At 44.0% G+C, this 14,277-nt stretch overlaps 1 protein-coding gene across 1 annotated transcript in view; it reads right to left on the bottom strand.

Annotated features, from left to right (window-relative positions):
* Positions 1-14,277, bottom strand: part of CDH3 (cadherin 3) — a 45,292-nt gene that overhangs the window by 16,766 nt on the left and 14,249 nt on the right. The window contains exons 3-6 of the mRNA XM_055551719.1: positions 2,401-2,483; positions 636-761; positions 249-404; positions 19-163 (exon numbers count right to left, since the gene is read on the bottom strand). Of these exons, the coding sequence (XP_055407694.1) occupies positions 19-163; positions 249-404; positions 636-761; positions 2,401-2,483 (510 nt within the window). The remainder of the gene's footprint in view (positions 1-18; positions 164-248; positions 405-635; positions 762-2,400; positions 2,484-14,277) is intronic.

The raw sequence follows: 14,277 nt of genomic DNA, 5'->3' as shown, positions 1-14,277 counted from the left end.
CCTCCCCAGTCTCCTTACCAGGTAGCACCCCTTCCAAGACGCTCCCTCTGAAGACATCCTGGGTGAACTTGGGCTTGTGGTCATTCTGGTCTGTTACAATGATGGAGATGTTCATGGGATCTTCCACAGAGGCACCGTTCTCTGATACAGCATGGCCAAAGAGCTGTGGGGGCACAGGTCTGTGGTCAGTCTGGCACTCCCTTCCCCAACAAGTTCTGGGGCCCTGCTGGATGCTAAAGGTTACTTGCCTCATACTTGGCAATCTTCTCCCGGTCCAGTGGCTTATTCAGCAACAACCAGCCTGTTTCCTTCTCTATAGCGAAGATACCCTCTGGTGGGTTGTCTGCCCCAGGCCCCGTGATGCTGTAGAAAATCTTGGTGCCTCTGTCCTTATTAGATTTGAGCTGGAAGCAAAAGAAAATGGCAGCTGACAAAATGATAACGATCTCACAATTGTAGCAAAGAACCCTCTATGGAGAGGGGTGGAGAGGCATTGCCTGATCAGAAATTGCTCCCATCACAGAGGCTTTCCTTCTGGGGGCCCCAGGGCTTAGCAGCAAGAAACCTCACACTCAGGCCTTTGAATGAGGGTCCCTGCAGCCACCAAGCCTCCCGGGGGGAAGGCACAGCCATACCTGATTCAGCCTCTGGGGGAATGGACCCTTGCCATTCTCAGGCACAGATATTGGCGGGACCACCCATTCTCTCTTGCGCCTTCGTAAGACAGGTGCGGGTGGGGAGATCTTCAGTGCTTTCCTTTCCTGCAGGGAGAGAAGATGCCTTAACCCAGGTGTGCAAACACACCTGCAACACACCTATCATCCTCTCACCTATAGGAGCTCAGGATGAGGAGAGAGGCCAGAGGCCTAGATGGGTTTTTTGCAGAAGAAAACTTGGAAATAATCCAAGTGTTCACTTACAGAGAAGGCCCAATTAAATACACTGTAATATATCCATCTAGTGAAAACTGTATACAGCTCGAAAAACGAGGATGAGGAAGGTCTCTCTGTGCTGATATGGAAAGATCTTTGATATACACTTAAATGAAAAACAACACAGTACAGAACAGATTAATATATTAACAGTTTAGTGCTCTATTTAACAAACATTTATATAGGGCTTAATATGTGCTAGGCATTGTTCCATCTTTTGTGTAAAAGGGTAGGGAAGTAAGGCATATATTCATATCTGCCTTTACACAGTTTGGGGGATACTAGAGAAACCAATAATGGTGGTTACTGGTGAGAAGGTGAGAGGCCTTGTACTGATTTTTTTTTTTTTTTGCTCACTTATTTATTTTATAAAATATTTAAAAAATTTAATTATATTGGATTATAATTGATTTACAATGTTCGGTTCTACCAATTTATTTTTTTAGTTTTTTTTTTATTGAAGTACAGTTGAATTACAATGTTGCCTTAATTACTGCTGTACAGCAAAGAGACGTAGTTATACATACACATACTGATGTATTTTAGTGCAAAAAGAAAGTGAAGCCATGTAAATGTTATTTTTTTCATAAAAAAGAGGGAAAAGTCTGTTTTATATCTACATATATAATATATATTAATATATTTAATATAAATATAGAACAAATACATAAATCAATTCTAGAAGGAAAGAAACTGGTAACAGTTTATTTCTGTGTATTCTGTTAGAGGGGTGGAGAAGGCATTAGGCAGATGAGGAGACACAAGGGGAGGTTATGTGTTCTATAACTTCAATATTTAAAATTTTGGAACCATGTGGATATATTAGCTGTTCAAAGAATTAAAAGAAACAAAGAAATGTGGCCCAGAGCTTCAGGTCCATCTTCCCAGAAAGTGAAAGTGAAGTCATTCAGTTGTGTCCAACTCTTTGGGACCCCATGGTTCCTCTGTCCATGGGATTCTCCAGGTAAGAATACTGGAGTGGGTTGCCATTTCCTTCTCCAGGGGATCTTCCCAACCCAGGGATCGAACCCAGGTCTGCTGCATTGCAGGCACATGCTTTACCTGCTGAGCCACCAGGGAAGCCTATCTTCCCAGAGGGTCTTGGGATTGACAGTCCTGTGTTGGGATCGCCTTCACTTGTGGTTTACCCTCAGGATGTGGGAAAGACAAAAAGGGAGATGAGACAGGGAATTCCAGGGAGGAAGAGCACTGGACCATTACTCACAAGGCAGCTCTCAGCCCCACAGGCCTGACTCTGGCATCCCCTACTGGGCAGCAACAAGCACTGCCCTGCTTAGATGGTTGCCCACGCTCAGAGCTATGGGCCACTGATGGCTAACCCTGTGTGCTCTGCAGGGGTAATGTGGCTCCCGACAGCCACGGCAGCCTCGGACTCCTGGCCAGCAGCAAGCTGGGTGTGCATGGAGAACGTTTTTCTTCTGTCCTGCAGGTGCACACGGTGTTTTACCTGGACTGTTTCATCGTTCAGAACAATGAAGTCATCGTCAGTCAGCAGGGCCGACTCTTGCCCAGGGCAGTCTGTGAAGACCACTGTGGGGAAGGGAGGAAAAGAATATTAGGAAGGAGGGGGCTTCTGGAAGCTACCCCATGGGAACCAAGACCTGACAACAGCCCCCTGACTGGATCAAGGGCTGTTCTAGACCACTGCAGAAGACTTGACTTACTTCATCTGACCAGCTGTGTGACCAAATATGAGTTTCAGATGGGCTCCCAAGTTTGGTCTTGAGAAGGAGGACCACTTCAAGGTGTGTGGGACAAAGAACCAAGACCACAGGTATTCAGCAACATGAGACCCATGGAGTCTCACGAGACCCAGAGCTGACCCAGGGTCACAGCTGGAGGCAGAAGAGTTGACGCGTTTCTGAAGGCTACATGTCTCCCTACATGCCACACGCACCCTGCTATGCAGTCACCCACACAGATCATTCTGATAACCTTTGGCTGTTTCAACTTGTCATGATCTTTCTGAATTCTCCCTGCTTGGCCACCCTTTAAATAAGCAGTCTGAGTTAATAACTACCATTCACTAAGCTGGAGACTGGGTCCATTTCATCTTTACAACTATGCTACCAAGGTAGGCATTAGCCCCTTTTCAAAGAAGAGACAATTGAGGTTCAGAAGCCTGACCCCAAGGCATATACTAGAGAGTATTCACAACCAGTATTCTTATCCACCCTTCCCTGTGGACAAGCATGTCATTAGGAAACCTGCCGGGGGCACCTCTGGGCCTGTCAGCACCATGCCCTGACTCAGGGGTCCCCTTATGTTGGACTATGTCGGTTTCCTAGGTGGCAGCACTACAAGGCCCACAGGGAGAGCACTGAGCATGGAAAGGTCAGGGTGAGGTCTCCCAAGTGTTCTAGTTTGAAAAATTGTCCCTTAGTTTCAGAGGATGATGATAATTGTTTTAAAAACCCTTCCCTAAAGAAAGAATAATAGATGAGAGACTGTAAACTACACAAGTAATGTGAACATCATGAAGTATTCAAAGCAATATATAAGAATATAACATAAAAAATAGAATTCCAAATAATATTCTGCTATATAATGAATTCCTAATCTCAAGAACAACAAAAAATATATAACCCAGTCTAAAAAGAAAAAGACAAAGGAGGTGAAAAGACATTTTTTCAAATAAGGTATACAACTGGCCAGTAAGCACATGAAAAGATGCTCAATACCTCTATCATTTGGGAAATACAAGAGCTTCCCTCATAATTCAGTTGGTAAAGAATCTGCCTGCAATGCAGGAGACCCTGGTTCAATTCCTGGGTTGGGAAGATCTGCTGCAGAAAGGATAAGCTACCCACTCCAGTATTTTGGGGCTTCCCTTGTGCCTCAGCCGGTAAAGAATCCACCGCAATGTGGGAGACCTGGGTTTGATCCCTGGGATGGGAAGATCTCCTGGAGAAGGGAAAGGCTACTCACTCCAGTAATCAAAATTACAGTGAGATACCACTTCAAACCTACTAGGGAGGCAAAAAAAAGGTAAATAAGATATAAAGACAGATGAAGTCTTCTGCATTGGAAATACGAAATGCTGCAGCCACTGTGAAAAAGTTTGGTGGCTCAAAAAGTAAACATAAAATTACCATATGATCCAGCAATTCTACTTCTTGGTTTACACCCTAAAGAGCTGAAAGTAGGAACTCAAACAGACACTTATATATGTATTTTCATAGTATCCCTATTCACTTCCCTGGTGGCTCAGAGGGTAAAGCGTCTGCCTGCAATGCAGAAGACCTAGGTTCGATCCCTGGGTCGGGAAAATCCCCTGGAGAAGGAAATGGCAACCCACTCCAGTATTCTTGCCTGGAGAATCCCATGGATGGAGGAGCCTGGTGGACCACAGTCCACAGGGTCGCAAAGAGTCGGACACGACTGAGCAACCTCACTTTCTTTCATTTTCTATTCACAATAGCCAAAAGATGGAAACAACACAAGTGTCCATGAAGATCTAATAAAGAAACACAATGTGGTCTAAACATACAATGAATATACATACATACATGTATAAATATACATTTTTTATAAGGAATGAAGTTCTGACACACGCTATAACTTGTATGAATCTTGAAAACATTATGCTAAGTAAAATGTCATGCATGTGCGTGCATGCTCAGTCGTGTCTGACTCAGCGACCTCATGGACTGTAGCCTGCCAGGCTCCTCTGTCCATGGGATTCTCCAGGGGAGAATACTGGAGTAGGTTGCCATATCCTACTGCAAGGGAACTTCCCAACCCAGGGATCGAACCTGAGCCTCCTACAGCTCCTGGATTGGCAGTCGGATTCTTTACCACTGTACTACCTGCCAGGCACAAAAGTGACTGCACTTATATGAGGTACCTAGAATCCTCAAATTAACAATAAGTAGGACAGAAGTTACATGGGGCTGGTGGGGGGAATGGGCAGTTATTGTTTAATGGATATGGAGTTTCTGTTTGGGATGATGACAAAGTTCTGGAGATGGACTATGGTGAAGTGATAGTTGCACAACAATTTAAATGTACTTAATGCCACTGAATTGCTTACGTTAAAAGAGTTAAAATGGTCAATTTTATGTTATGCATATTTTTACCTCAATAAAAAAGAAAAGAAGCAATCTGAAGTAGGAATGCAAGATGGGATAGTCACTTTGGAAAACTGCTGGGGAGAATTTACTGAAACTAAATATACATGCTCCCCAAGACCCAGTAATTGTACTTTGAGGTATAGACACAACAAAGATCCACTCACTCAAAGACAAGTATAATAATATTGAGAGCAGCATTATTTATCATAGCTAAAAACTGGAAACAGCTTCAACGTCCATCAAGGTAGAATGAAGAGAAATGTGGTGGAATATTCACATAATGAAATAAATCAATTAGAAGGACATATGACAACATGAAAGAATCTCACAAACATGGTTAAGTGAGAGAGTCAGATACAGAAGGACATATATATTATTCCATCAACATGAAGTTCAAAAGCAGGTAAAACTGGGTGAAAGAACTTAAAGACATTGGCCATCTTTCAGGGAGAGGAGTTGTAAATGGAAGGGGGAGGAAAATGGTCTTTAAAGCATACAGATCTGACTTCAGCACCCCAGAGCCCCAGAGCTCATATACAAGGCAGGCTCCTTCATGGGAAAGCTGGGATGTGCCCATGAGAAAGAGATTACTTAGAAACCAGCTCTGCCTCCTTGACGACATCCCCACTGAGAAGTCCTGGGCTGTGACAACATGCTCGGCTAGTGAGAGGAGGGGAAAGAGAGATCTAGGCCTGAGTTAGCTCCAAAGAGCCCCAAGCACAGGGAGATCCCCATGGGATCCCTGCCAAATTTATTTATTTGACTGTGCTGAGTCTAAGTTGTGGCATGTGGGATCTTCCTTGTGGCGTGCAGGATCCTCAGCTGCAGCATGCAAACTCTTAGTTGTGGCATGCAGGATCTAGTTCCCTGACCATGGATCAAATCCAGGGCCCCCCACATTGGGAGTGCGAAGTCTTAGCCACTGGACCACTAGGAAAATCCCTATAGTGAGAGTTTTAAAATTATCTAGAGAAGTTCTTATGCTATGAAGATATAGTATGCAGAATGTAAAACTGCACATATAGTATATGTAACTCTGCACAGGGGTAAAAAAAAAAAAACACGGGAAGGAAATGAAGCTTTCCAATGGCTGGAGTTACCAGCAACTTATTTTCTTATTTTTCTCTAGGTCCAAGTTTTCTCTTAGCATGATTGTGTCCCCACCCCCTCAAATTCATATGTTGAAGTCCTAACCCCCAGTACTGCAGAATGTGACCATATTTGGAGAAAGGGCCTTTGAAGAGATGATTCGATTAAAATGAGGTCATGAAGGTGGGCCCTAATCCAGCATGATGAGTGTTCTTTAAGAAGAGGAGGAAATTTGCAAACAAGACAGTTACAGAGAGAAAACTATGCACAGACACATGGAGAAGGCCGCCATCTACCAGCTAAGGAGAGATTCCTCAACACAAACCACCCCTGCTGGCCCGTGCTGATGCAGGACTTCAAGCCTCTTGAGTTGTGAGAAAATAAATCTCTGTGTTTAAGTTCCTCAGTTCTTGTTCCTTTGTTACGGCAGCCCTAGCCGCCTAGAATACGACAGGCATCCATCGAGAGTCAGGAGTCCCTCCCGTCATGAATTACTATTATTTATAGCTAAAATGTTTATACTTTCTCACTTAATCTTCACCAAGCACCCTATGAAGTAGATTTTAGCACCCATTTTCTAAATAGGGAAAATGAGAGGTTAAGTGAGTTCACTAAAGTTACATGGCTAGGAAATGGAAGAGCTACAAGTGGTACCTAGACCTGTCCAGATGGAGTTATTTTTTTTTAACCACTATGGTTATATTATCTTTCTGATACACCTGAGAGTATTTTTTCTCATCTCCTCCCCATCCCCCATTACCTGTTGTCCTTCTCCATCTATTGAAATAGCAAAGATTGATTTTTAGAAGCCCAATGGGGCAATGTGATATTTGGAGAAAAGTACTAGATTTGGGGATAATAAAAGTAAATCTCTTAGAGTTGTGAGTTCTAAATGTAAAGAGCTGAAAAATAGGAAAATGCATTATGGCTGCTGCTGCTGCTGCTGCTAAGTCACTTCAGTCGTGTCTGACTCTGTGCGACCCCACAGATGGCAGCCAACCAGGCTCCGCAGTCCCTGGGATTCTCCAGGCAAGAACAGTGGAGTGGGTTGCCATTTCCTTCTCCAATGCATGAAAGTGAAAAGTGAAACTGAAGTCACTCAGTCATGTCCCACTCTTAGCGACCCCATGGACCGCAGGCCACCAGGCTCCTCCATCCTCGGGATTTTCCAGGCAAGAGCACTGGAGTGGGTTGCCATTGCGTTCTCCGGCATTATGGCTGGGTCTGCTGTTAATATTACTAATGGAGATGAAGACCTATTCTTGTGTAGGCAGTGACCTTAACTTGCTGGGTGAGCCTGGGAAAGACACTTGACTTCTCTGGACCCCCAGAATCAATTGTTTGCTAAAGCTTTGAGCCTAAAGCCTACCTTCCCTTGGTTTGAAAGGAGAGAAGTATGCTATTAAAGGATGTACTCAAGAATGGCAGCACCAAACACAGTTTCTCCTTGATGTAAAAAGAAGAAAAGCTTAAAGGGAATACTTCAAGTCACTAGGTGATTCAGCGTGGCTTAAAGAAGTGTTAAGGACACATGCAAAGGTTCCTCAAAACTCCAGAAGTTGGAACCATCAGTGCGTTGATACAGAATTTGAATTAACTTATTAGGAATTCAGGTTTTCTCATTTGGAAGATGAAAATTAGACTGACTTCACAGTGTCATCTTGAATATCAAGTAAGATAAAACCACAGAACACAAATGTGTAAAGCTCAGAACTTTATACGGACTCTTATACCACCAGAGAAAATGGGAGTTCAGAGGTGAGATGGTGTGCCAACATTGTACAACTAGTGAGTGGAATTAGAGAGGTGGGAAGAAGGTTTAAGAGGGAGGGGACATACGTATACCTATGGCTGATTCATGCTGATGTATGGCATCAGATCAGATCAGATCAGTTGCTTAGTCATGTCCGACTCTTTGCGACCCCATGAATCGCAGCACGCCAGGCCTCCCTGTCCATCACCAACTCCCGGAGTTCACTCAGACTCACATCCATCGAGTCAGTGATGCCATCCAGCCATCTCATCCTCTGTCGTCCCCTTCTCCTCCTGCCCCCAAGCCCTCCCAGCATCAGAGTCTTTTCCAATGAGTCACATAAACCAACACAATATTGTAAAGCAATTACCCTCCAATTAAAAATTAATTTAAAAAATTGATTGGTACAATTCACCAGTGGGTGGGGTGGTGGATAACTGGAACCCAGGGTGGTCATATTCTAAAATCAGGTTATTCAACACAACATTCATTCAAGAACAAGTTGAGTGTTTCCTAAGTGCCCAATATTCTTCTAAATACTAGAGATGCATTGGGGAACACAAATATGTATCTCCAAGTACCTTTAAGTTTTTACAGGTTACTGCCTTCTGTCCAAAATCACCTTTCCACAGCTATTCTATCTACCAAACTAATCAATAATGCATTGATTGTAATAGCTTAAGTCTAGACAACCTAGATGTCCATCAACCAGAGAGTAACTCCGTGTTATGATACCACCTATACAAGGACTTCCCTGGTGGCTCAGACAGTAAAGTGTCTGTCTACAATGTGGGAGACCTGGGTTCGATCCCTGGGTCGGGAAGATCCCCTGGAGAAGGAAATGGCAACCCACTCCAGTACTATTGCCTGGAAAATCCCATGGATGGAGGAGCCTGGCGGGCTACAGTCCATGAGGTCACAAAGAGTTGGACACAACTGATCGACTAACACTTTCACTTTCTAAGGGAAGGTCTTCAGCTAGCAGAGGGGCTAGCCAGATAAGCCTGTCAGCTTTTTCACTTAGTAAGAGACTCTCAATGAACTCTCCAATCTTCTCCTACCCAGCAGGGAGGTAATGGACTGACACTCCTATTACTCAAATGCCTTAATTCCCCAAACTCTAAAAGCTGCCAGAAACCCAGAAACCCTCTTCCTGCTGCCTACAAAATCAGCCCCCCAGGAATGTACAGCACACTTCACTACCCTGTTTGCTGGCACATTCGCATGGTTTTATGGTTCCAAACATTTACAGCATTTTATATGGGCTGTCCATCTGTTCTTAAGAGGGGACAGTCCCAACAATCAAGGAGACGTCAATAGTCATGTTCTCCAGGTGTTCGTGCCTCCCACTCAGACTGCACATTTCAGCGGCACCAGCAGGCCTGGTCCCATCAGCTCTCACCCACGTTCAGCAGGATGCAGAATACAATCAAGGGGCAGGAGTCAGGCAGGCAGGAACAAGTTTCAAAGACCCACTCTGCCCGAGACACCCAGCTAAGTGTTTTCCTATCCAAGTCCTCAAAAAATAACCCGCAAGGTAGCTGTTACCATCCTATTCTGACAACTCAGGAAACAAGAGACTGCCCTGGGGTTGAAGTGTCTCAGGAAACAGTTTCAGAGAGGAGAGCGAAGTAGATGAAGCCCTGCAACCAGGAAGTGGCAGGACCAGATTTCAAATCTGAGAGGCAGAGGCAGATGAGTAACAAAGAATATAGGATTTGGGGACTTCCCTGGTGGCCCAGTGGTTAAGAATCCACCTGCCAATGCAGGGTACACAGGTTCAATCCCTGGTCCAGGAAGATCCCACATGCCTCAGGCCAACTAGGCCCATGTGCCACAACTACTGAAGCCCACGCCCACACACCTAGAGGCTATGCTCCACAACAAGAGAAGCCACCGCAATGAGAAGCCTGCGCACCGCAACTAGAGAAAGTCAGTGCAGCACTGAAGACCCAGTGCAGCCAATAAATAAATAAATAATATGGGGTTTAGAGGCCAAAAGACTTGGTTCACATCCATATTGTGTGAACACATAGAAGCTGTTTTCTCATCTGGAAAATGGGAATAATACCTAGCTCATAAGATTATTGGGAGAAATAACTGGCATAATGTTCACACAGCAATGAGCAATATGTCTGGACCAGAGTCAGCCCTCAATAAAAGGGACCTTTAGCTCGCTCACAACTAACCAGGGTTTCTGACTCCACGTCTAGGCCTCTCTCTGCACCATAGAGAAACCATCTCTCAAAGCAGGCACGGGGTTAGCTACAGCCATGTAGCTTTACCCGAAGGCGGAAACATTGAGAGGACAAAGGAACACACAGGACCAAAGAGCGTCACAGGGTGCTGGCTCAGTCTGCACTTGGAGAGGACTGTTCTGTAGGGGGTACTCCAGGGTTTACTGGGAGAGGTGGAAGATGGCGATCTCACAGTCAAGCTGACCCGCCCAGGGAAACTTGCTGAGGCACCTGTAGAAACATGAGCAGTTTTCTCCGCAAGCCGTGAGTCACACAGAGGCTGGTAAACGATAAGCCGTGGGGCAGATCATTACAACTTCCTCCCAGATGCTTCCTGGCACTGCTGGCTTGTATCACTGGTTTCAAAATGAAATTGATCTGAAACCAGGTCTCATCATCACTCATCCCCCTTCTCCCCTTCCTTCTAACAGCTAGTGAAGGAAGCTGATTCCCGTTCCTGACTGAAGTCTATCTCCACAAGCCACGAATCTTGGCCTAGTCATGGAGGCGTGAATGGGCTTGTGGCAAACTGTTTCTGGGGCAAGTTGGTGACTGATGAGCACACGGGGCAACAGTTTAGATTGTAAGGCCAAGAAACAAGAGATCTAAACATAGCTCTTACTTCCACACCCACATAGGACCTTAAAGTCATTTGACTGCTTTAAACTCTGTTTCTCCCGCAGAGATTCTGAATCATAAAGTCTGTGAACCTGATGAAGAGGTAGGCATCTGTACCAATATAAATTGATAGGTTTCAGCACTGAGTCTAAATACACAGTGCCAGGGACCTCCATGGTGGTCAGTGGTTAAGACTCCAGGCGCCAAATGCAGGGGGCCTGGGTTTGATCGTTGGTTAGGGAACTAGATCCCAAATGCCCCAACTAAGAGTACACATGCAGCAATGAAGACCCGGTGCAGCCAAATAAATAAATATTAAAAAAAAAAACACAACACATGCAATTCCTAGAATACTGTTGAGGAAGGGAGTTAGTAACCTGAGGCTGCTTTTAGAGAAAAAAAATCTTTTTTTTTTTTTTTAGATTAGAGCTCTAGTATATCTGCTAGATAGAAACATTCAGTGGAACCAGGAGTCCTGGCCTGTGCTCAAAGCTCCTCTCTAAAGACCATACTGCCAAGCACGGCCTCAGATCCTGAGCTGGCAGCACTGTAAAACCTGGTCAAGAAGGGTTGAGTCCCTGGGATACTAGAGCCATTGAAAGAAGAAAGCTTTTGCTTTTTAAATAGACTTCTAAGAATTAATGGATACTAAACTGAGAACACATTCCAGGCCTGCTTTTAGGTTGGAATTGAGTCATTTCAGTTCAGTCGCTCAGTCGTGTCTGACTCTTTGCGACCCCGTGAATCGCAGCACGCCAGGCCTCTCTGTCCATCACCAGCTCCCGGAGTTCACTCAGACTCAAGTCCATCAAGTCAGTGATGCCATCCAGCCATCTCATCCTCTGTCATCCCCTTCTCCTCCTGCCCCCAATCCCTCCCAGCATCAGAGTCTTTTCCAATGAGTCAACTCTTCGCATGAGGTGGCCAAAGTACTGGAGTTTCAGCTTTAGCATCATTCCTTTCAAAGAAATCCCAGGGCTCATCTCCTTCAGAATGGACTGGTTGGATCTCCTTGCAGTCCAAGGGACTCTCAAGAGTCTTCTCCAACACCACAGTTCAAAAGCATCAATTCTTCGGCGCTCAGCCTTCTTCACAGTCCAACTCTCACATCCATACATGACCACAGGAAAAACCATAGCCTTGACTAGATGGACCTTTGTGGACAAAGTAATGTCTCTGCTTTTGAATATGCTATCTAGGTTGGTCATAACTTTCCTTCCAAGGAGTAAGCGTCTTTTAATTTCATGGCTGCAATCACCATCTGCAGTGATTTTGGAGCCCCAAAAATAAAGTCTGCCACTGTTTCCACTGTTTCCCCATCTATTTCCCATGAAGTGATGGGACCAGATGCCATGATCTTCGTTTTCTGAACGTTGAGCTTTAAGCCAAATTTTTCACTCTCCATTTTCACTTTCATCAAGAGGCTTTTGAGTTCCTCTTCACTTTCTGCCATAAGGGTGGTGTCATCTGCATATCTGAGGTTATTGATATTTCTCCTGGCAATCTTGATTCCAGCTTGTGTTTCTTCCAGTCCAACGTTTCTCATGATGTACTCTGCATAGAAGTTAAATAAGCAGGGTGACAACATACAGCCTTGACGTACTCCTTTTCCTATTTGGAACCAGTCTGTTTTTCCATGTCCAGTTCTAACTGTTGCTTCCTGACCTGCATACAGATTTCTCAAGAGGCAGATCAGGTGGTCTGGTATTCCCATCTCTTTCAGAATTTTCCACAGTTTATTGTGATCCACACAGTCAAAGGCTTTGGCATAGTCAATAAAGCAGAAATAGATGTTTTTCTGGAACTCTCTTGCTTTTTCCATGATCCAGCGGATGTTGGCAATTTATCTCTGATTCCTCTGCCTTTTCTAAAACCAGCTTGAACATCAGGAAGTTTACGGTTCACATATTGCTGAAGCCTGGCTTGGAGAATTTGGAGCATTACTTTACTAGCATGTGAGATGAGTGCAATTGTGCGGTAGTTTGAGCATTCTTTGGCATTGCCTTTCTTTGGGATTGGAATGAAAACTGACCTTTTCCAGTCCTGTGGCCACTGCTGAGTTTTCCAAATTTGCTGGCATATTGAATGCAGCACTTGCACAGCATCATCTTTCAGGATTTGGAATAGCTCAACTGGAATTCCATCACCTCCTCTAGCTTTGTTCGTAGTGATGCTTTCTAAGGCCCACTTGACTTCACATTCCAGGATGTCTGGCTCTAGGTCAGCGATCACACCATCGTGATTATCTGGGTCATGAAGATCTTTTTTGTAAGTTCTTCTGTGTATTCTTGCCATCTCTTCTTAATATCTTCTGCTTCTGTTAGGTCCATACCATTTCTGTCCTTTATCGAGCCCATCTCTGCATGAAATGTTCCCTTGGTATCTCTAATTTTCTTGAAGAGATCTCTGGTCTTTCCCATTCTGTTGTTTTCCTCTATTTCTTTGCATTGATCACTGAAGAAGGCTTTCTTATCTTCTCTTGCTATTCTTTGGAACTCTGCATTCAGATGCTTATATCTTTCCTTTTCTCCTTTGCTTTTCACTTCTCTTCTTTTCACAGCTATTTGTAAGGCCTCCCCAGACAGCCACACCTCCAAACTCTCAAGGGCACACCCTTGAAAGTCAGAAGCTTGTCTTCTCAGCCATGACACAGAGGTTTTATGTAGTCCCAATGTCCAACCTTACTGGATGTTATGGCAAAATAAAACCATCCATCATTCTGGGGTAAATGTCCTTCAAATGATCAATCTTGGACAGTTTCCCTACTGATATTTGGACATCTTGATGAGAAGGAAAGACTAATGCCAGTTTAAAAGTGTTACAGCCAAAAGGCAACTTGTTGGGGAATGGGGGAGATACTGTCCATTCTAGTTTGCTTTAGGGACACCTCTAGTTTATAAAGCAAACAAATTTATCCTTGTAGCTATCACTATCTTTTGTTAAGGGAGTAGGATAAAAAGGTGAGAAGGAAGGTGTATGGAATTGCCTTCAGGAGAAGATTCTGGCATTTTCCTGAGTAAAATCATACATAGAAAATAGTTCACTTACTAAGAAATACAAAGTAAAAGGACACATGTTGTGAAATACTTGGGGAATGGATGCTGCTAAATATTGTTCGAGTGTTAGAAGAATGTAAATTGGCAGAAACTTTTTGGCAATTAAGCCTTAACGAAATCCTTTGATCAAGGAATTGTGCCAGGAAATCAACCAAGATGTGACAAAACCATACCTGCACCGATGTTCATTGACTATTGCTTAGTGCTTAAAAAGTCTCAACAACTTAACATTCAACAGAATACTTAAGTACGTGTGCTACAGTAGCTCAAAACGTCTCATCTACAGCCTTCAATGTTGTAAAAAATATCAATGAAAAACAATGGTCTGCTCAGGGGAAAAAAACACGTCATAAAAACAGCCATTTATAGCTTATAGCCTGAGCCTGACAATTATAACATAAAATATTAATATTTTTATACTTGTAAAAAAAAAATGGTGGGGGTGGAGCTGAGTCTTGGCTGCTAGGAAAGCAGACTAGTTCTCTGCATAACTAATGA

Source organism: Bubalus kerabau, chromosome 17 (assembly GCF_029407905.1).
Source record: "Bubalus kerabau isolate K-KA32 ecotype Philippines breed swamp buffalo chromosome 17, PCC_UOA_SB_1v2, whole genome shotgun sequence".
Lineage (NCBI taxonomy): Eukaryota > Metazoa > Chordata > Mammalia > Artiodactyla > Bovidae > Bubalus > Bubalus kerabau.
The sequence above is the reverse complement of the archived record's forward strand: the minus strand, read 5'-3'. Positions and strand labels throughout refer to the sequence as shown.